Source organism: Pseudochaenichthys georgianus, chromosome 8, assembly GCF_902827115.2.
Source record: "Pseudochaenichthys georgianus chromosome 8, fPseGeo1.2, whole genome shotgun sequence".
Classification (NCBI taxonomy): domain Eukaryota; kingdom Metazoa; phylum Chordata; class Actinopteri; order Perciformes; family Channichthyidae; genus Pseudochaenichthys; species Pseudochaenichthys georgianus.
In genome coordinates, this window is record NC_047510.2 from 4,557,114 (window position 1) to 4,581,064 (window position 23,951).

A 23,951-nucleotide genomic window follows, 5' to 3' on the forward strand; every position below is an offset into this window, starting at 1 on the left:
CTTAAATGAACATGTTATTAACCTAAAGCCATGGACTTGCTGAGCCTTGCTATTATTCAGATATGCACACACTTTAAAAATTATTGACAGATTGATGGTGCTGCACAGACCTGTAATAAACCCCGCTCTCTTCCCTCCAGGTGGTGCTAGATGTGGGCTGCGGCTCGGGGATCCTCTCTTTCTTTGCAGCCCAGGCTGGAGCCAGGAAGGTGTACGCAGTGGAGGCCAGCACCATGGCACAGCACGCAGAGGTCCATCCATTTTTAATATGCTATTATCAGACTGATATGTTCTGATACCATATCACTCCGCTGATACATTTTTACTTTAACATTGATGTGCGGTGTGCCTCCAGGTGCTCGTGAACAGTAACCGCCTCGGGGACCGGGTGGTCGTCATCCCGGGGAAGGTGGAGGAGGTGACGCTGCCGGAGCAGGTGGACATCATCATCTCAGAGCCCATGGGCTACATGTTGTTCAATGAGCGCATGCTGGAGAGCTACCTGCACGCCAAGAAGTTCCTCAAGCCCAACGGTGAGGACGTTTGGGGCTCATGGGAAAACATTTTAAAAAGGACATATCGTGCTCATTCTTTTAAGTTCATATTAGTATTCAGTGTCTCTACTGTGACATGTCTCCATGCTTTAATGTTCAAAAAGCTCTATTTTTCTCATACTGCCTGTGCTGCAGCACCTCTTTTCACCCTCTGTCTGAAACCAGAGCCCAGTCTGCTCTGATTGGTTAGCTGGTCGGCTTTGTTGTGATTGCTCAACTGCTTACCACACCTCTTAGCACAGTGGTTCCCAACCTGGGGGGCGCAGCGCTATTGCAGGGAGGGCACGTGAAGCTTGGGAAGAAATTGCAAACAAACATTGTTTGCTTGTAAAATTGACACATTTTTAACACAAGCGGCAGTTAAAAAGAAAGTGGCCTTTCATGCCCAGATCAACAAAGTATGATGAGGCATACATCTCCCTTGACATCTAAAGCTCCTTACACACCAAGCCGATTTTCGGCGTCGATAGATGTCGTGTTGCCCTACTCAGATTGGTGTGTCCTGCACCGCCGTGCCGACACCCGCCGCCGATTCGACATGTTGAATTGGTAGGCTGTCGGCCATAGAAATCACTCTGATTGGCTGTTCAGCTTAGCGAATCAGTGCATGAGAAGCGAAACGGAAGTGTGGGACCCAAACAAAAGTGACAATCTACAAGGCTCGATGTGTACAATGCTCGTTTGCCATAAGTCTATTCGCGGAAACAAGAGCAATCTGTCCCATCAGCTGGCCAAAACGCATCATATTCATATGGAGAAATGCACCGTTTTCGACTTCCTTAACTCGGAGTTCTGTTGCTCCTATAAGTAAGTAAGGTGGGAGAAGTACTCAGATCAAGTACTTAAGTAAAAGTAGTATACTGCAGGGTAGCTTGTGAATTGACTCCAGGTGTAACTAAAGTCTGATTTAAGACTTGATTATATTTCACATCTGTAAAGTAACTACAGTGTGCGAAAAAGCACACGTCCCACCGTCCGGGATGTGTTATTTACAATATCGGACGAGTAGATCTTTCAATTGACTTGTCCGGCGGACAAGTGACGCTATGTTCTTTCTCTAACACGTAATGAAGGTTATTAAGCGTTTTAGCTCCTATATTGACCGCCATTTCCTTTATGAAGTGAAGCAGCCTCCCTGTCTGTGTCCTCGCGCTGTCCTCACATCCCCGGACCCCCAGACTCGGAGGAGCACAGGGATGTCAGTATTGTTTATGAAGCAGGGTATAGAAAGTAGCTACATTATTGAAATGAAAATACTATTTATTTACTTTTACAAACGGTGAGCAGCTGGGCAGCTGCAGCATGTGTATTGCAGGACATGTGTAAGTGTGCAAGCGTCTTTGAGTTGTAGAAAAGCGCTAAGCCTATAGGCTATTATAAATATAATGTATTATTATTATTATTATTATTATTAGGCCTATGTGTTGGACATGCGTGGTTGGACTGTGTCTCACAGTCAGGTTGCAGTGTAACATCAGGAGACTGGGCCAATTGTACATTCTCAAACTGCACCACTTAGAACTAACTAAACAATGCAGAGATTATTTTTATATAATTGTATTTAATAACCGTAAGAAATTAAACGGTATGAAGTGATTTGTAAATAGGAATACAGATTTGACTTAATGTTTTCATAAATATATTTTTCTCCCAGTTTGTCATGGGACTTATTTTTACCCTCTCAAAGAACCGGAATCGAGAACCAAAAATAACCGGAATCGAAAAGCAGAACCGGAATCGTTAAAATCCAAACGATACCCAACCCTATGTGTGATGCAGTAAAATCTTACCGCTCACTTACGTTAGCGGTGTCGTAAAAACCGTGGGAAAATGTAAAATATGATGACGAAGAAGAAGATTCCAGTGGTCCCGATTTTTGTCCATTCTGGACAAGTGAAAAATGTATTCGGACAAGTAAATCGTAAATCGGCTCGAAAATATTTCCAATTACCCAAGGGGGGCCTCAGTGAAAAAGGTTGGGAACCACTGTCTTAGCCTATCACGTACAATGTGTTGGAGTGCTAGCCAATATAATAGAAGCGCTAGTGTTACCTGACAACACTGTAGAGGCGTTTCAGGCAGAGAGAAACGATGTAGAACTACACTTCGGGAAAGGTAAAACCCCAATAATAATAATAATAATAATAATGGGGCCTCTTTAAATGTTAAGATGGAGGGTGGAAGGCGCAGCAGCGTTTGTTGTAAATTGTCGCCTGTATATTAATATTGTTTTTCTGTGTTTGTGCGTTTCAGGCAAAATGTTCCCAACTATCGGTGACGTCCACCTGGCCCCCTTCACAGATGAGCAGCTCTACATGGAGCAGTTCACCAAGGCCAACTTCTGGTGAGGAAGGGGCGGCCACCGTTTAAGGGACAATCGTCAGTTTGAGTTTAAATCAGTGTCTTTTGTGTTTTAAGTTAATGGTCGAGCACAGTGTCAAGATGCTTCAAATGATCACTGCAGTTTATTTGACCCTAAACTCCTAAAGACAGTGAATGTTTTAAAGGTTCCATACGTTGCATTGGTGTTTTCAGTGAATTTGGCTGTGTGGTCATGTTTACACTGTTTTTGAATATCTTTTTTGTACAAGTACACCTTCATCATCAAGTGGTACAGGTCAAGGTGACCTTGAAGTTAGCATTTCAAGGACTCCCTATAAATGAAATGCATCATGGTCGCATGAAATAAGGTCACTCACTTTTTAGCACTCATTCCTGCAACACTCTATTATTATGAGTAGATAAAGATTTGTCACCTCATAATTTCTATGTAAAGCTCCGACACACCTTTTAACCTTAGCAGAGGTTTAATCGGCCAGATTAGCTGAAACGTTAGAAGCTTTTTTCATAATCGAGCCTTCATTGTCTTAGGGTTAGCACCAATGAAAACGTCCCATACTGATCGAACTGATGTGTCTTTCAGGTACCAGCCCTCCTTCCACGGTGTAGACCTCTCTGCCCTGCGGGCGGCAGCAGTGGATGAGTATTTCCGCCAGCCAATTGTGGTACGTAATCCAACACACACACACACACAGATGTTTTTACACAATATCACAGTTGTGTGAAACAGGAGTTGTTGTGTTTCCTCCACAGGACACATTTGATATCCGTATCCTGATGGCCAAGTCAGTCAAATACACAGTCAACTTCCTGGAGGCCAAAGAAGAGGATCTTTACAGGTGTGTGTCTGTACTCTGTACGTGTACTGTATGTGTGTGTGTTTGTGTGGTGTGTCATTAACCTGCCTCTCTCTGCTCTCAGGATAGAGATTCCCTTTAAGTTCCACATGATGCACTCTGGTCTGGTGCACGGTCTGGCCTTCTGGTTTGACGTTGCGTTTGTGGGCTCATCGTAAGTCACAGTTCCACTCATGCTGCATGTGTGTTGAATAATTCCCCTCACTGACCTGCCCTCATGTTTGTGCAGGATGACGGTTTGGCTGTCCACGGCCCCCACAGAGCCCCTCACCCACTGGTACCAGGTGCGCTGTCTGCTGCAGTCCCCCCTCTTCACCAAGGCCGGAGACACGCTGTCCGGCACCGCCGTGCTGATGGCCAACAAGAGGTACAATGCTAAACGCTATGCTCTCTAGCATGTTGGTCCATATGGCCTGTAAATAATCTCTCAAAGTACTCACATATAGAAAAAGAGCTAACCAAACAAATCATTCAAAGTTATCTGAATCATTGCATTGATGAGTGTCGTGGTGTTTTTGTCCTGCATGTCATATCCTGCCTCACAGCGCGCATTTATTGTCAGCAAAGAGAGACCTAAACCAAACTCATTATCTAAATTAGCATGTTTTAAATCCAAGTGTAATTCACAAAATAAATAATGAAGTTAGTTTCATCTAAGGCAGGGGTGGGGAACCTTTTTCCTCTCAAGGGCCATTTCAATTTTTCCAACATCCTCGAGGGCCGTACAAATGATTGACCTCTGCTTAAAAAAACTAAAATCACAGCCCATTCATTCGGCCTTTCTTTCATGCTGTGCAAAGAAAAAGCAACCTCTTAATCCAGATATCTTACCATAACTCGCGCATGCATGCACGTGCACGGTGTGGCATGACCACCAAAACAGAAAGATATGGACACAAGATGTGTGCAAATGCATTTAGTTTCCTATCCATGTGGACAAGATTTAAATGGGGGGGACGGGACCTAACCTCCTCTAGGGCAGGGGTTCTCAAACTTTTTGTTTATGCGGACCACTATTTATTATCAAGGATTTTCGCGGACCACCTCATATGCAAACCGTAAAAATAAGTACATATATAAACGTAGTCTTAAAACACAGATATTTTTTTATAGTTGATTATAGACAATCAAAAGTCAATTGAATCCTATCTGATACTTTTGTCGCACGTGTGACCGGTGTCTGTCTGCGTTGTGTATGTTTCTCAAAGAGGACGGCGGATGGTATTTTAATTAGGTCATCCCAAACATTACATTGCATTTAGCTGACGCTTTTATCCAAAGCGACTTACAATAAGTACATTCGACCAGGAAGACACAACCTTGAAGAAAACAGAATCATATAAGTACATCAGGTTTCATAGAGCCAAACATTTCAAGTGCTACTCAACTGGCTTTAGGTAAGCCAGTCCTTTATTAGTATATAAGTGCTCTGTTAGCAGTTCTTTGTTAGTAATTCTATCGCTCGAGGTGGAGTCGAAAGAGATGAGTTTTCAGTCTGCGCCGGAAGGTGTGTAAGCTATCTGCCGTCCTGATGTCAATGGGGAGCTCATTCCACCATCTTGGAGCCAGGATAGCAAACTCACGTGTTTCTGCTGATGGGAACTTGGGTCCCCCTCGCAGCGAGGGTGCAGCGAGTCGTTTGGCTGATGCAGAGCGAAGTGCACGAGCTGGGGTGTACGGTTTAACCATGTCCTGGATGTAGGAAGGGCCAGATCCATTCGCAGCATGGTACACAAGTACCATTGTCTTGAAGTGGATTCTAGCAGTTACCGGAAGCCAGTGGAGGGAGCGGAGGAGCGGCGTGGTGTGGGAAAATGTAGGAAGGTTGAAGACCAGACGAGCCGCTGCATTCTGGATGAGCTGCAGAGGTCGGATGGCACATGCAGGTAGACCAGCCAGGAGGGAGTGGCAGTAGTCTAGGCGTGAGGTGACGAGAGCCTGGACCAGAAGCTGCGTCGCTTTCTGGGTCAGCTGGGGACGCATCCTCCTGATGTTGTAAAGCGTGTATCTGCAGCAGCGGGTTGTAGCAGCGATGTTTGCAGTGAAGGACAGGTTGTTATCTAGGATGACACCCAGATTCCTTGCAGTCTGAGTCGTGGAAACAACAGAGGTGCCGATGTTGATAGTCAGGTCAAGATTGGGACAATCTTTTGCCACAAGTGCGCACGCGCGCAGTGCACTCACAAAACAAAAAACTACCGGTATGCTTAGTCCTACTTTAGTTACTGTACTGCAAAAAGCAGACGGCGCTGCGCTCAACGCACACAGACTCAAAACCATGGACACACTGGCATATAAGTTACATAAACAATGTATAGGCCTAAGTTGCATAAATGCTTGAGCTACAGTATTGCAACTACGCAGACAGCGCTGCTTCTCTCTCTCTCTCTATCTCCACTTTCAAAATCTATTTAAATCTCAAAACAAACAAACTAAATTCCCAAAGTTGTCCTGAAATTAACTTAATGAAAAATATAGCCTACTCAGGGGTGGATCTAGAAAAATATTCATGGGGTGGTGGCAGGAGATTTTGATGGATGGCATCCCCTGGCAGAAGTATATGCTGATTTAATCGCAGTCATATCAATCAATGTTAACTTGGAAAGTCAAAATATTGATATTTTAACTGAATAACATTAGGTGACATTATTGTGGCACATCAGTAAAGCCTTAAATAGAAATATATAAGGTGGCAGACATAATGTCATGCATTTTAACTGGACAATAACTGAATGAGTTTGTTTCACTCTTAGACCAGGGGTATCAAATCTATGCAGACTGCTGCAATAAGTACATTAATTAACTGTCATCGATGTTTGTCTGAATTAATAGGATAATATTAACAATCATATTATTCCTATCAGCTGTCAATTACTGTTATGATGCGGCGATTACCATCTTGATCAGCAAAACTCCTCACAAACTGATTAAGATCCAAAGCTTTAGTGCGTCTCAGCTCTGTCATTGTAGACCGCAAATATCTCGTTCATTCCGTCTACAGTACTTGGGTCCGGATGCTTCTCGTTTTGCGCCGTCCCGTTCAAATGCAATCGCCGCCAATCATATTTCCACGCTCGTGCCAGGGCCGGGGGAGGGGTTACAAGACTCGCGTCTTGCACTCGGACATTAGAGATTTTCTCTCAGAAATGTCCGATGAGCCCAACGACCACTACCTGATATCACTACCCCACTGCCTGATATCATTAGAAAGCTAGGAATCTCCTCTTTCCAATAGTGTATACAACTCAAAATGTGTCTTCGGGGCAATGCGACTGATTTCGATAGAGCAATAAAAAGTGGATTTTATTTAGCTTTTTTCCACGAGCCACCTGCAGTACCCGGACCACAGTTTGAGAACCGCTGCTCTAGGGGGGTCCGGGGGGCATGCTCCCCCGGGAATGTTTGTTATAAATATTGAAGTTAAAAGTATCAATCTGGTGCACTTTGAGAGCAACATTAGGAGATCTATGGATACATCTCTCAACATCCAGATGAAACAGAACTGTGAACAGATTTACTCTTTCTTTATGGATATTTTACAAATCACTCTCCTTTCAAACTGTATTCTTCTTTATTAATAACAACTTTTTTTTACTGTCATATAGTATTTTATACCCGTTTACTTTATTCTCTTATTTTTTTATAACTAATGATCTCACTGAGCTGAGGTTATTTGAGCCTCTCAGGCTGTCAGGAGAGAGCTCTCTTCCGCCTGTGCCCCTTTCACACCAGCGCCTTTTCAGCTCCGGCTCGGAGCTAGAGCCTGAAAAGCGCCGGGTTTTCCTGTTCACACCGCAGCGGCGCCGGTTCTTAGCTCCGGAATCCGCTTCATTTCCAGCTCCAAAAAATTGTCGTTCCAGAGGCAAGAGCTTCGGAGCTAAGAGGTGGCGTCGCTTACGTCTCTCTACGTCGAGGCGTGCAGGAAACTAAACCCACCTCCCATGGGTCGACTGTTATGCCTGCCTACAAGCAGTAGTGCCTATAAACACACTTTATAAAGTCAGGCAACACTAACCAGGCTTCGTGTGATTCTGTTTATTTGTGCCTTACTTTGACCATCCGTTCGCTGTTATCGATCATTGTGGAGAGAGGCAGACGTGTTGTTTTGTATTATTGCAGCTATCGGATGAAAGTAGTCAGTTTAGCTTCGGTTGCTATGCCAACATCACCCGTTTTATACCAGAGAAACTTTCATAACAGCGTTGTGATACCAAACAGCGTCAATTCAGACTGACACACATTCACTTAGGCTAAGGGAACTGGGGATATGCATCAGCTGCTTGTGTGAGTCGGACAGTGATACTTTAGAGCGGCCGCTGCAGTGTGAGCTAACCGGGAGCTAACGGGAGAATAAACTCCTGTGGAAGAGCAGCCAAACTGCAGCGGTCGGTAAATGCTGCAGAAACACATTAATAAACAATGAACCACGGCACTCTGGAGCAAAGTATAAGGTTGGAGAAGTCGTTATTCAATTTATTCTGGCTTCGTGTGATTAAAAGCAACACGATCATCGACCCGACGCAGTTGTTGTTGTTGTGAGCGCCGTAATGGCTGCCGTTGGGGAGCAAATCAGCGATGTAAACGGTGACGTCATGACGCAGCAAGGGCAGCTCTGGGGCGCCAGTTGGCGGTGTGCACAGAGCGGGAGCTGAAAAGGGAAACCGGAGCTGAACCAGAAAAGCTCCCGCTCGGAGCTAGAAACTGAAAAGCGCTGGTGTGAAAGCCGCACTGGTTGTAGAAAAAGCTCCTTATATTCGTTGGCATCTAACCAGATGCTAATAACAACTTCAAACACAATACGCTCGTGCCACACACACACACACACACACACACACACACACACACACACACACACACACACACACACACACACACACACACACACACACACACACACACACACACACACACACACACACACACACACACGAGCTTGAATGACACACAAAGACCCAGAAGTAGTTGTGCTGTATCATATTATTTTCGATGGCGCTATTGACGGTATGACCAGTGTGACAGATGAACAGATGCCACTGGGCTTACAACTAAAGACACAGCCTCCTTTAGGGTACTGCAATTTGTGAAGTGCCGGAGCGCTCCGTCAGCACTACACCCCTGCCAGACGAGACATATACCACGCAATGACACGTTAATCTCGTGTTGTGTTCAATCAAGGAAGCAAGGAAAAATAGATACTCGCTTGTTTAATTCTTTTGTGGTCTAGATTTCTTTTTTTTTTTTTGTGCATGTGTTTATAAATTACCTCGAGGGCCGTATCAAATGGTCTCGCGGACCGTATACGGACCAGGGGCCGGAGGTTCCCCACCCCTGATCTAAAGCATTTAAACAATATTCCAACCATATTAATCTTGTTAAAGTAAAATGGCTCTAACGATGAGTTTAAGGATGTTCGAAGCTTCTGCTTCAATTTGTATCCATAAACATTGAAGTTTGAGCTCCAGGCCTCACTGATGTACACAGCACCCCCTCCTCTTTTCCCGTTGTAATTTTGTCATTTCTAAGTAATCATGGATTCTCCGATACATTGGTAAAGTTGGTTAGGAAAAGACTTAGGACATGAATATTTTGACTATTGGACCGCAGCTCACTGGATGATGGATCCATGTTTCTCTGGAGGTTTTTTGTTGTCATGCATTGTAATAACAATGGTGTTATACTAATATGCTAACTTAATGTGATTGGATCCCTCTCCACAGACAAAGCTACGACATCAGTATTGTTGCCCAGGTGGACCAGACGGGATCAAAGTCCAGCAACCTCCTGGACTTGAAGAATCCCTTTTTCAGGTGAGGGGGGTCTCCTGAGCTCAGAAGCACTCCTGGATCTCAGCTCCATGAATCATGTGAGAGGGGAGCGCTGTCCGTCTCGCCCATGTTAAACGTGTGTGTATGTATCTGCAGGTACACAGGCACTACCCCCAACCCCCCTCCCGGCTCACACTACACCTCCCCGTCTGAGAACATGTGGAACACGGGGGCCTACAGCATGGGGCAGGGCATGGCTGTATCAGGTGAACACACACAGACACTGCTGGAAGTCCATGTGTTCACAGGGGGCACAGCTTCACCACTTCACGCTTATCGTGGAGAATAGTCTAGTTGCCAGCTCATATTCCTGTAGTGAACCTGGAAATATTGAATTAAAAAATGGCTTGGCTGGTTTGGACAGTTTTGGAGTGGTCTTGGCGGGTTATTGAGAATTCTTAGTCTATTTCTGGCCAAGAAAGTGGCCATATTTGTACCCTCTGATTTTAATGCACTTTGGGTTCATTTTGAAGGTTTAGGAGGCTCTGGATCATTTGGATTGAACAAATTGCTTATTTATTTGAAAGATAATTGTCCACAGTAGAGGTAATAGTTTCATTTTGTGCTCTCTATTTCCAATGCTTGCATGGTAGTAAAAATCAGCCCAGCCGGGAGTACAAATATGGCCACTTTCTATTCAAAACGGCAATTGTTGATCCTGAAAATGTCAGAAATAACCCCCAAAACCACCTCAACATTTTCCAAATCGGCCAAGTCTTAGTTTTACTATTGTTTACATTGGCATTATAGCCTTTCATTTGAATAAACGCAACTAATGCTTAGTGTGCAAATTGCCCAACATAGGCATGTTAGCATCCGGCAGTTTCTATGTTCTGGGGACCCGTACTATAATTTCTAACAGTTACCTTTGGGGTAGTCAACATTTCCATGTTCACTATGTTGGCAACCAGACTATAAGTGGATCATATAGTAATACGCTTTTAGCCGCTCTCATCGATTTCAAAAGCGCACAACGAGATGCCATCACTGTGAGAACCCTCCAGGACGCGTCTATCATGTTTCCAACCCAATTTCGATGTAACCACGCCCACTTCAGCATCGACGTAGCTCAGCGTGATTGCTTATGGACGTATACCGAGAACATGCTGTGCCCATGTTAACAACACTGAAGTATTATCACGTCTGCTCTAGATTGTGAATAGAAACTGATATGGGCCGCTACATTTAATCAATTTAGTGTCAAGAGGAATATTTAATATTCTCTGACAGTGTTGGAAAGTAACAAATTACATATACTCAAATACTGTACTAATGTAAACAATGTGACAAACAAGGCAATAGGCTACAGATTGTTTGCTTGTTTATTCTTCTTAAATCCAGGGTGAATTAAAATTAAAAGATGAACTAACATTTACTCAGCTCTGCATAACTGTCATCGTCAGTCATATATATATTTTTTTAAAGTGACTGAATAGAACTGAACATCATCGCACTTAACATTAGCTGCCTTTAGCTTAGCAGTGTTGATGTGAAGTTATGCGACCATCATGTAGTTTGTTTATAGCCTAACTTTAGCTAGTTATTCTGGAGATTGTAATAACGCTTCAACTACATAAAAGTGGTGTTATATGTATGTGAGGACAATATATGTCCTCTTAAAGCACTAGCTTTAATGCGCCCCTGTGAGCGGACGTTTACTGACTCTCCTGTTTGGCTGATTCTGGCTGGAGATAGTTTATTGACAATGGTTGTATAAACTTCAAAACGAGCCATAACCGTGCGCGTTATTGATGCACTGCGGTACAGAGAGCACTACAGACGGAGCTCTGCAGTCATGCAAGCTTTCATTTCACAATTTGAATAAAATATAAATGTACATGCCTGTAGTATGTCATTTTTTATAAAGCAATCAATTTTTTTCAAGCTCAATAATAAATACAGATTATATTTGATGGACATTTCCCATTTGTTCTGTAAATTATTTGTTTTTTCTTATGGAAACACCGACTCGCTAGAACTACAGAAAAGTACACAAACTCACTAACTACACAAAAGTGGGAATAATAGGCAGGCTACTAATACAAACATGGAGTTATTTAGAATCTCATGTTAGCATAACTTTAATGTCAGGTGCCGTTTGTATGCCTGTATGAAGATAAAAGATGTTGGATTTGAACCTTTGTTATCCAATGAAGCGCCAGCACAGTGCTGCTCAAGCAAAAAATCCCCGTCAGCTCTCTATTATTTCAGCGTCTGTCTCCATTCTTCTTTATTTTCTTTTTTTTTATTATTGCCAGTTGCAACCATCATTAACGAGATAACATACTGCCACCTGCTGGACCGGAGAGTGTAGCACAAGATCTTGTCCCTAGACCTTTATTCATCTGTCTTTATCCTGTCCATGTCTTTGAACAACTTCTGTGAGTAAAGGGTGCAGTGATACTGTTGTAGTGTGGTCACAGCTGTATGTCTACAGATGGTGTCTCGGCCAATCGTTTTAAAGGACCAGACGTGCCTGTTTTATAATCTTGAATGAAATCCCACAGTCCAACGATAGTTTAGCAAAAAGTTGACACAGTCTCTGGATTGCAGGAATGTCAAACCTCCTTTTATGTGGCCTGCGAGAGTTTGCAAAAACAAAATGTACCCATCAATTATATGCCGCTTTACATAAGTACAGTGTCCATAAACTACATGTCCCACGATGCATCTCGTTTTGTGACTACTGAAGCTTTTGTGCTATAGTCACTTTCATGTAAAAGCATACATTTTTACAAGAGTCTCGACATTTCATTTTTATAGGGTCTTAATACTTGAATATGTTATTTATGTCACTTCATGTTTTTAAATTGCGGCTACTCATTGTTAAGCCACAGTTGTGTACTTATTTGTCTTTTTATTGTATTACTAATGTGTTTTATAATTTGTTTTATTATTGCATGCCTTTCTTACCTGCTTTGCCACTTAAAACAATTCTGATTCTGATGCTACTGTGGCCTGCCATGCAGTTTGAGTTGGCCCCCCCTGCTCCAATACCATAAATCCACCAGTGGCGAACCGTGTCTATCACAACTGGACCTTCTGTAGACACACACACGCCCCCCCCCCCGCGGCATTATAATGTCCGTCTTTTCACTGAATTGTCGTCTTGAAAAGGTTACTCACAACAATTCCGCAACAACTTCCTCTTCACCTGTTGCACTTGTCATTTCAACGTTAAAAACAATAAAACGGCATGAATTGCTTCGTCGCATTCATCTAGATCCTCTGTCTCAAACCAGTTCACTATCGGGCCTTCTAGAATACCCTGGAACCGAGGGGAACTCTGAAAGAAAACGCCCATTGGCTACAAATCAATATATGATTGGTTGATCAAACTGTCAGTCCAAAGGTACGCTCTCATTCAGTGCAACGGCCAGGGCCTTCTATCAAGGATGTAGAATACCTTGGTGAAGGATATTCTACCCAGAGACCCAGAACAAGATCTGATTGGTTGCTTTCTTTTCTAACACAAAACCACTGAAATGTGTAGTGCATGGTCCGAGAAGGACAAACAAATCAACGTAACACTGTAATATTACAGATCAACAACACGGATACCATTCTCATTTATTCATTTTATATACATTTTATTCATATAATTAAATCGATTTTTTGTTTGTTTTATCGGAGTGTTCCAGGGTATTCTCTGAATACCTTGAAGGCCCTGACGGTTCGCCACTGAAATCCACCTATTATGCAACAGCCATCATGTTTTGCGTGATGTTTGCCCTGAATCCCCCCTCCTCGTAGCTTCCCATGTGGCCGAGTTATACTGCTGTCTGTCAGGATGTGTCTGTATGAAGTGTTGATGGCTGTGTCTGTGTCTCCTCCAGGGATGCCTGCAGCTTATGACCTCAGCACAGTCATTGGCAGCGGCCCATCAGTGTCTCACAACAACCTCATCCCCCTGGGTACGAACCGCACTCCTCCTGACTTCTCTACATCTAATGGTACTTACAGCGGTGCGGAACACGAGTCTCCAGTGAGCACTGTTCACACGGGGAGGGTCTCATCATATTCTCACTGTGCTCACATGTTGGGAGATGTTGTTTAGAGGGATTATTGAATGTGAAAAATGCGGTGTTTTACTAATCACGAAGCCTTTGTGGAGGATGGTGTCTTAATTTGATGTCTATATTGTATACCTTATGCATGTCTTTTTATTACATATACTTCAAATCACAAACTTCCTTTTAACTTTTACTGCCATATCATTACAGCTTACCCCATCTTTAGTTTATGCTTTTAATCTAGCACTGTTTTCTTTTAGGACTTCCCACTCAATGTAACACCTTCACTTTAACTGCTTTCAGAGCTTCGGTTCCAACTGAAATTAAAACTTTACCACACTAGGACCTAAGCATTGTCTAATGTCTCGGCTGTTAAGTGTTAGTAGGGGGCAAACTAGCATGTGAAAGTGTTTTTAACAAGTTTTCTGACAGTTATAAGAAATACGTTAGCCTTTAGCATATTTGGGCTCCCCCGTCTTTAAGTCTGTCATTTTGAACATATTTTTAGCAAGATGCCTGAAATAAGATATGTGTTTTATACAAGCTGAAGAGATGTTCACTTGTTGTTTTATGACACAAAATGTTTATGAATACTCTACTGGTGAATTTTTGAAGCTTTACGTGTCTTAAAAAAGGTGGTTGCAAACCAGTGACTGAATAGGACTACAAAATTAATTGGGGCCAACATTAGCCGCCTTTAGCTTAGCGGTGGTAACGTGAAGTTATGCGACCAACATGTAGTTGGTTTATAGCCTAATGTGAGCTTTTTAATTCTGAATAGTGTAAGCTTCAACCATTACAAAAGTGGTGTTATATTTATGTGCGGACAATGTATGTCCTCCTAAACTTAGCACTAAAGTATCATAAACCTGTGAACCAAAAACCAATGGGAAAAATCTCTCAAAAAGCTTTTTGTTAATGGAAACAAGGACATGCCATCTTTGCGCCTTTCGCTCAGAACAGGAAGCTACATGCATAAATGTCTGTTTTGATCCTGCACACATCATTAATGTCTGCTTTCCTCTCCGATTGGTCACAGTGAACACCGGCATTGTAAACCACACCCACTCCAGGATGGGCTCCATCATGAGCACAGGTATTGTTCAGGGTACGTCTCCCTCGTCACTTTCTCAAAAACCCTTCATTCTTGTTTGCAATACATCGATAGACACTTTATTTATCCTAAATTGGGAAACTATTTTGTCCCAGCAGCAGTGTTTTCAAGCATTACTTGAGCTAAAAATATTTAAAAGATAAAATAGGATACAGATATATTAAAGGTATGTATATATTAAAAAAATTAACAATGTATATGAACGTATATACAAATTCACAATAGAAAGGACATCTAAATAATACACAATATAATGAAAACACTGAATAAATTGAGTACTGTACAATCTCACTAAGCTACAGGAATATATATAAATACTACAGATGCATACTGGCATCAGATTATATATACATAACAATTGTGCAAAGTAGCTGTTTTTGCAAATGGTGGGGAGTTATATAAAAAAGGGAGACCCTTTACAAGAGGGCACGTTTAATTAAATGCTTTCTTTGCCCCCCCCCCCCCCCCCCCCAGGAGCCACCACAGGCCAATCCGGTCCCAGCAGCAGCGGTTCGTACTACCCTGTCACCAACCAGTTCACCTTGGGGGGCGCCGCCATTTCCATGGCCTCCCCCATGGTCATCCCCAGCAACACCATGCATTATGGCAGTTAAGAACTCACCAAGACCTCTTCGACCCCCCCTCCCCCGCATGACAAGAGACCCCGACCTCCCCCGGTGGAGACTGATGCAGCCAAAAGCAGTGCTGTGCTGGCACTGCACCCCCCCCCTCCCAGTGTCGTCCTGCTCACTCTTCTGTGTTCAGTCTATCCCCATATCAGCGTATCCGTCCACACTGAGACCCTCCTCCCCCCCTCGTGGATCCACTGGGACTTGATTTGCTGAGATGCACAGCTCCTCCCTCTACGTGTTTCTCAGCCCCCCCCCCCTCTTCTCGGTTTTTTTTATGTGTCATAATGAACCCCAAAGTGTTTCCTTTCCGGCTGCCTGTTAGCAGCTGAGGCTTTCATGTGTACAGGACACTATTACCCTCTTAACACTCTTCTCTGGACGTTTCATATCTCATCCGGTCTTTTCTACGGAGACTCATGCAACACATATTTGCTCTGCACATGCAGATAGTTTTGGTTTTAGGCAGATGTATCAAAACAACTGAACCCATCTATATGTGAAGGCACCCTAAGGAGTATGGGAAATATGCTTTCTTTGTGACTTGGACACCTTTTTTTTTTACTTAAAAGCAGCAGTGTTGATGGACATCAGGATTAGGAAGAATGGCACACCTTTAGCAGAGAGAAATACACTACCATCACTATTGTTAAAATACAAAAATATGGATTTTTGCAGCTTTAAATGCCATCCTACCCATACCCGGGATGTGGTTAGCCTAGCGTTATCTTAGACTAGAAGCAGGAAGAAACTCCCTTAAATCAAAAACACACCTACCCTAGTTCTATTTTTAAATGTAAGACTAGTGAGCAGTCATAGTGCAACGGCTGGTTTGAGCACCGTCCAAAGTGAACTAACAGCCAGGAGACACTTTTTATCTTCTCGATAAGCCAAATCAGGAAATAGAGGGTTTGGAAGACGTATTTTAGACGGATATCTGTCGAAGAAATTTAAATATTAAGGCAGCATATTTCCTGAAACGCTGCGAAAGGTTTTAATGTAGTCACTGGGGTGGATTTAGAGCCTCAGGATGGTCACAAGTGTTCACACCTCCATCACCCCCCCGAGCCTGATCCCTCCAACATCTCCTGAAAAAACATTTTGTTAAGTTGTACACACAGTATAAGTTGTGGGAACGAGAGAGGAGTTCTACACGGAAGGTGACCAATGAGAGTCTTCTGAAGGTTTGTGTGCACCTGCTGCTTCCATCGCCCCCCCAGAGCCCGATGCTCCAGCAGAAGGATTGTAAAGGGGGCAAAAGGACCCAGGCGGAATGAGAATAGCTGTGCTGGGTGCGTGGCGTCCTAGTTTACATCCTGCTTCTCCTCGGAATCTACTGAGACTGTCGCAAAGAGACTTCAATGTGTGGGGGGGGGGGCCAGTCCCCCCGCCTCCCTCCGGCTCACTATGTACAACCTCCAACATATCACCCCCACCCCCCCATCATCAGTCACGCAGAGAAGGACTGACACGTGTACGCACCGCTTCCAGTGTCACAACTATCGGACTTTGGAATTTACAAGTTAGCAAGTTTTAAGAAAGCTGAGAAAAAAGTTCTCTTTGTAGGATTAACCTTTTTGTTATCTTTATTTTATTTTTTTCTTTCACAAAAAACATCAAAAGACATAAAAAAAGAGAGCAAATTAAATGTGGTGGAGATGTTCCGAAACCATTCTGGAATCAAGTGTTGTAGTACTTTACTTTGTTGTGTAGCATGTGGCAGCTTAGCACTACTATCACGGAACAGTGTGGAGAAGAGTGTGTGTACTCAACAGCCAGTAATATGACCTCTGATCCAGACACAGTGCCTGCACTCAGGTTGCTCAACAAACTATATATAATAATAAGACATAGATAATGCAGTAACAAGCAAAAATCCGCAATAGATAAAGATCCACTGGTTACTGAGTAGAGCAGGAATTAGTCGTCAGGATTTAAGCACTTCCTGTTCGCTCGCTTAAAGGGGACCTATCATGTCTTTTATACATGAATATGTGTCCACGGTGTTCCAGGGAACTCACCAAGTGTCAGAAAACACAACACTCTATTTTCCTCCATAACCAAATCTCTAAAAAAAGGGGCTGCAACGGATCTGATACAGACTGATCCTGATTTGAACACTGTCCTGACGTCAGGACCGTGGCGCTACGGCTATTGGTCAATTCTCCACCTATCAGGGGAATGTGAGGTTGGGCCACAGCCGGCCATTGCTGCTCGAAAGCGCTGGAGACGCTGTAGTACATGTGCCAGGCCTGTAAGTGGCGCTGTAGTCTGCCACAAAAGCAGCGAAGAAGACTTCCCTTGCATGGTTGCCCTTCTGTTTATTCTCTGCTGTGGCTCTTTTTCTCCCTCCCCTAGGCAAGCGTTTGCGCCTCCTGCTTTAAAACAAATGAATAATGACTCTATATAATCATATGTAAGGGATAATGTGCAGCGACGCAGTCATTATGGGGAAAAGAACACGGACAGGCTGATCAGGAGCCCAGAGGGATCTAGATCGGCATGAAGGCACATTATGCAATGTGCACATTATCCCGCTTATTACATGGCCACATTCTCAACAAAGTAACGACATGACTCCCAATATTAATTTAAATGCTTTTATGGATTTAGAAAATTATTTTATTGATTTAAAAAATTGTTGTATTGATTTAAATTGATAATAGTCCGTTGTTACTGTTTGAACTAACGTAACAACGGCAGGAACTGCTTCGATAGTGTTTTTGAGGAGCTTTTTGATTACAGATTTGAAAACATCGTTGCTTGCTTTAAAAGTAGCACAATTCATGATGTCAAACCTTGGAAAGTATCTAGATATCCCTGCCCTAATGCCAAAGGAACTGGCAACTGAATATGTCTCGCCGTTTGATGTCTATGTCTGGACCGCTGCGTAAAAAGGAGGGTTTCTGCCCCATTACTTCTCTTCTTACTTCTATAATAATAATACACGGTGGACAGAGATCTATTTTTCTCCCCCTCTTCTCCCCACTGCAGCCCAGCAGCTGATCTCAGAGCACGCTCCCCTCTCCTGCAGGGGGGCGTGGTCAGCTGCAGCTCACAGAATCAGCCCCCTGCAAAAACAGCACTGGAAAGAGCGAAATGAGGCATGGCTAAAATGCAGGATCTGTTTGGTATTTTGAAGAAAAAAACTATATTTATATAGGTATGGCCCTACAATATATTGTTCAAATATAGCATGATAGGTGTCCTTTAAGGGATTTTTAAGTTTCGTCCCATCCCACTGGTGAATGGCAGAAACACTGTCTTAAATGCCGGTCGCTAAATATGACTACAAACTTAATTAGACGCCATTAACTAAGCGACATGAAGTCATGTGACTGTGATGTAGATTGTTTATAGCCTAATGTTAACTTGTGCATTTGTGCTTCAACTATTATTAAAAAAGGTTATTGTGTGGGTTATCCAGTTGAAAAAAACGTGTTAAGAGTTATAAACATAAAATATCTTATTTTCTGCAACATTCTAAAATCCAGTGGAAAATCCCATTGGCTTTTTGTGGAGGGAACCAGGGGGATGCTAACTTCAGGCTCGGACTACAGAAATGTGTTATTACTGCACCAAGCAGGGGGTCAGCATGAAAACGTTTCCTGTGCTAAGTGTAGTTCAAGCACTTTTATATTCTATTCAGAAAGAAAATGAGACGGTGAGAACCAGGGGCGTCACCTGGACGTGAAAACATTCGGGGCTTAGCCCACAGTGGCGGCGGCTGCGGCGCTACAGTGGAATTTTCTACTGCAACACTCCCCACATGCACACACAGTACACCCGCGACTGTTACAACGAAGGCTCGATAATCAGCTCACGTCATATAGGCAGGGGGTAATGTGCTATTTTTTTATGAGTGGGGGGCAGACCTCACCTCCTCTAGGGGGGTCTGGGAGGATGCTCCCCTGGGAAGATTTTTTTTTAAATATTGAAGTTAAAAGCATCAATCTGGTGCACTTTGAGAGCAACATTAAGAGGTCTATGGATACATCTCTCAACACCCATATGAAAAAGAACTGTAAACAGATTTTCTTTTTCTCTATGGATATTTTACAAATCCCTTTTAAACTCTATTCAAGTTTTACTGCCATATAGTAGGCTACTTCATAACTGTTTTTCCTTTATTCTCTTATTTTTTTGTCCATTAGTGCAGCTAGCTAACCAGATGCTAACAACAAGGTCCCTGCTGGCACCGGTCCTCTCTCTCTCTCTCTCTCTCTCTCTCTCTCTCTCTCTCTCTCTCTCTCTCTCTCTCACACTAATTGCCACACACACACAAATATGGGGGTTATTCCCTATCTTTATTCAAGAGCGTGGTATTTAAATTTGAGAGCATACTTTATGTATTTATTTCCCTCAAACCCTGTCCTCGCACTCAAATAGTGCCTGCTTGCACTTAGATTTGCTCTGCTTCTGCTCAAACTGTACGCTTGCACTCAGATATATTGCTGTTTACAGATTGTTTCTGCTCTCAGATTTATTCTGTGCGCGCTCGAAACTTTTGTGCAACAATCCTAAGCACAGTTGGTATATATATATATACCTTACATAATAGCTACGTTCAGTGGGGGACTGGGACTAAAATAAAATCGTCCCTCCGTTGCCTTCTGCACAAAACATAGTGCGAGTTGGTTGCTATGCAACAACAATAACAGCCAGCGTATGTCGTCGTTTAGGTGCTTTTTTTCCTGGAGATAGGCACTTCTCAATCCTCCATAGTAAGGCCACCCTGGAGGTCGAAGTTAACCTTAAATGTTTCCATCTTAAGCTTTGTTAGTTAGTTAGTTTCGTGACGGACGTAATGTAACAGTTGTAGCTTTTCTCAGACGCGGAGGGATACTGGCTTGTGAAAAGTAACTACAATTATCCCCTGGATATACGCTCATTATATCTAAGAAACATCAGATTGCTTGATTTGACTTGTCCGTTTTATAAACATATACTAACTGTGCTTACCCCCCCCAAAAAAAGTTGTACAGTGAAGTACAAGGGCGGGAGTTTATAAACCAAAGAGTAACCGCCCTTACGGGACGCTGTAAGAAGTAAAGCGAACGCACCCGCAAGGACACCAGGGCTGCAGTCGGATAGTTTAAAAATCAGCTCCTAAATTCTAACCCTATCGTCTATTCCTTGACCTCTGAGTGAAACGTCACGGAGTTAAGGGATAGTGGATAGGAGAATCAAAAAGGACTTAGGAGAAGAGACTGCGGTACTTTAGAGAATCCGAATGCACTTTCACTATCCGACGTGTTTATGATGCGCCAGCGGACGCCATTGTGTACGTCTGCTGCTGTGGGTAACCATGGAAACCACAGTTTTCTATACAGCGGACTACAACATGGATGTTTAATAAGAACGAGGGACTACTATAAACTCATCTAGAGACTCTGCACCGTGCTCTGATGCTGCTGCTTTGCTTTATGAACGTGGACAACAGAGAAACATAATCTTCAGGACCAAAGCTGGAATTGAAATAAAAAAGGAAAGTGAAACTTATGCTCGTCACCCTCTCCCTCCGGTCCACATTAATACAAATGATCCCAATATGTATGATTGTATGAACTAAAGATCTTAAAATCAATACAGATGTATTTATTATAAACGTTAGTCCTTAACATCTATCACTGTGTATATCACCATTCAAACATCTTTTAAAAGTTGAACAAACCCCACACAGCTCAGTAAAGACTGAAATGTTGACTTTATTTGATCATTTCAGTGAAAACTAACGTTCATATTTCTCTTTTTGATTATAATACTGATGAACGTTCAAAACAAAGCACTTTGGCAACTTACCACCTATGTTTTAAAATGCTTAATAAGCACCGTAACTTTCATGATACATTTCTCCGTCATAATCGTTTTTTTCCGTGAACGGCCGACTGTTGAGTGACGGCAAATGCTGCGGCTGCAAGGCATTGTGGGGCAGCATTTTCGCTTCTCCTGTCGGTTAGGGAGGTCTAGTGGTTCCTAAGCTAAAGGAGGTTATAAAGGAAGTTTGAAACCTCCTTTCCTATCATTCTCATCATTCTAGAGAATTCGAACGGCACTTATCATGGCTGCCACTGAGGGACTTCCGGGTCATTTCACTCCTTTAGGAAGGTTCCTAAGCTAAATGGACTATTCGACTTCAGCCCTGGGCTGCAGTCGGATAGTTTAAAAACCAGCTCCTAAGTTCTAACCCTATCGTCTATTCCTTGACCTCTGAGTGAAACGTCACGGGGTTAAGGGATAGTGGATAGGAGAATTCAAAAGGACTTAGGAGAAGAGACTGCGGTACTTTAGAGAATCCGAATGCACTTTCACTATCCGACGTGTTTATGATGCGCCAGCGGACGTCATTGTGTGCGTCTGCTGCTGTGGGGAAACTATGGAAACCAGTTTTCTATACAGCGGACTACAACATGGATGTTTAATAAGAACGAGGGACTCATCTAGAGACTCTGCACCGTGCTCTGATGCTGCTGCTTTGCTTTATGAACGTGGACAACAGAGAAACATATTCTTCATGACCAAAGTTGGAATTGAAATAAAAAAGGAAAGTGAAACGTATGCTCGTCACCCTCTCCCTCCGGTCCACATTAATACAAATGATCCCAATACGTATGATTGTATGAACTAAAGATCTTAAAAATCAATACAGATGTATTTATTATAAACGTTAGTCCTTAACATCTATCTCTGTGTATATCACCATTCAAACATCTTTTAGAAGTTGAACAAACCCCACACAGCTCAGTAAAGACTGAAATGTCGACTTTATTTGATCATTTCAGTAAAAAAGTAACGTTCATATTTCTCTCTTTGATTATAATACTGATGAACGTTCAAAACAAAGCACTTTGGCTACTTACCACCTATGTTTTAAAATGCTTAATAAGCACCGTAACTTTCATGATATCATTTCTCCGTCATAATCGTTTTTTTCCGTGAACGGCCGACTGTTGAGTGACAGCAAATGCTGCGGCTGCAAGGCATTGTGGGGCAGCATTTTCCCTTCTCCTGTCAGTTAGGGAGGTCCAGTGGTTCCTAAGCTAAAGGAGGTTATAAAGGAAGTTTGAAACCTCCTTTCCTATCATTCTCATCATCCTAGAGAATTCGAACGGCACTTATCATGGCTGCCACTGAGGGACTTCCGGGTCATTTCACTCCTTTAGGAAGGTTCCTAAGCTAAATGGACTATTCGACTTCAGCCCTGGCCGACGACGCTGAAGTTGGCTTCCGATTCAGAGCATCCGATTCGGCAGTTAAGGGGAAAGTTAAGGGACATTTAATTTACAGCGAACAATCCTCCGTGTTTGAACCTCTTAAATCGCTGCATAGCCGATTTATTTGGACTGGATTATCCCAGAGAGTCTAAAGATGATTTATAACCCAGTTTGAGATTTGTTAAACCTTTATTCTATTTGTGAAAATATAAACAAGGGAGATTTCAGTGCTTTTTTCGCATCCTGACCACATTAGACCAGGTCCTGATCTAAAACCACTAGACCTAGACTCATCAAATCTGGACTGGATTATCCCAGAGAGTCTAAACATTCTTTATAACACAGTTTGAGATTTGTGAAACCTTTATTCTATTTGTGAAATACAAGAAGGCATAAAGGCTTGCCCAGCTGGGTTCACTCTGATTCTGATCCTGGCCTGCTGCAGCAACCTCTGCCTTCCACCTGTGTTTGTATATTCACAAATAGAATAAAGGTTTCACAAATCTGAAACTGTGTTATAAAGAATCTTTAGCCTCTCTGGGATAATCCAGTCCAGATTTGATGAGTGTAGGTCTGGCGACTGGTCATTAGGGGCAGGTGGGGCACAGCCCCACCTAGTGTCAGCAGAAAGTATTAAAATAATGATTACAACAAAATGCAAAAAATAAATAAAAAAATATATAAAATATATTTTAAGATCATGTTTAATCATCTGATTCGTCTGTACATTGCTGTTTTAGTATGTGTTCTTCTAATTAGTGTCTACAGTGTGTGCCTATTGAGCTGTTGTTGGGACACAACCTGATCCTGCCCCTCCCTCTGACTGTCTAAGTGAACGGTGACTGCAAAAAACTACACTGCGCATGCTCAGAGTATTTTCCTATTTAATGTGTGTGGCAAAAAATAATGACCATAGGGGCAAAGTGCTGCCATCCCCACCATACTCATCTCACATAATTCAGAGCTCATTGGCTGTAAGTACGTGTGCCGCGAAAAGTGTGGTGTGTGAAGAGGAGGAGAGAGAGAGCTGCAGTAAGGCGTCCTAAAACCAGGAAGTAAGCTGCGCATGGCTTCCCTCCACAAAAAAGCAACGAGATTTCTCCATAGGATTTTAGAAAATAGCTCCAAATAAGATCTGTGGGAAACGTAGCTGTTAGAGAAATGTACGTTTTGTTCAGCCGGATAATATCCACATGTCTACCCTACTTTTATCATTTTCGAATCAAAAATCTATTGATTAGATTAGATTTATGATAGACTTTTCAAACTACAAGAAGATAAGGAGGACTTTTACAAAAAAGTAATAGAGATTTTTGTCCAGAAGGATAGGCAAATGGACTTAATCTTCAAGTCAAGGTAAGACTGCAATTTTATTGAAAATGGGATCTTACTAAGAGAACAATTC

At 42.7% G+C, this 23,951-nt stretch overlaps 1 protein-coding gene across 4 annotated transcripts in view; it reads left to right on the plus strand.

Moving 5' to 3' along the window:
- Nucleotides 1–17,012, plus strand: part of carm1 (coactivator-associated arginine methyltransferase 1) — a 42,699-nt gene extending 25,687 nt beyond the window's left edge. The window contains exons 5-16 of one of the 4 annotated variants that reach the window (XM_034088965.2): nt 141–251; nt 356–533; nt 2,808–2,898; nt 3,478–3,559; nt 3,648–3,733; nt 3,816–3,905; nt 3,981–4,118; nt 9,469–9,558; nt 9,673–9,782; nt 13,413–13,490; nt 14,629–14,685; nt 15,178–17,012. In XM_034088965.2, the coding sequence (XP_033944856.1) occupies nt 141–251; nt 356–533; nt 2,808–2,898; nt 3,478–3,559; nt 3,648–3,733; nt 3,816–3,905; nt 3,981–4,118; nt 9,469–9,558; nt 9,673–9,782; nt 13,413–13,490; nt 14,629–14,685; nt 15,178–15,317 (1,251 nt within the window). In that variant the 3' untranslated portion in view covers nt 15,318–17,012. Of the gene's footprint in view, nt 1–140; nt 252–355; nt 534–2,807; nt 2,899–3,477; nt 3,560–3,647; nt 3,734–3,815; nt 3,906–3,980; nt 4,119–9,468; nt 9,559–9,672; nt 9,783–13,412; nt 13,530–14,628; nt 14,698–15,177 lie in introns of all 4 variants that reach the window. The other 3 variants (XM_034088963.2, XM_034088964.2, XM_034088962.2) reach the window with 3 other exon arrangements.
- Nucleotides 17,013–23,951: the final 6,939 nt, after the last annotated feature.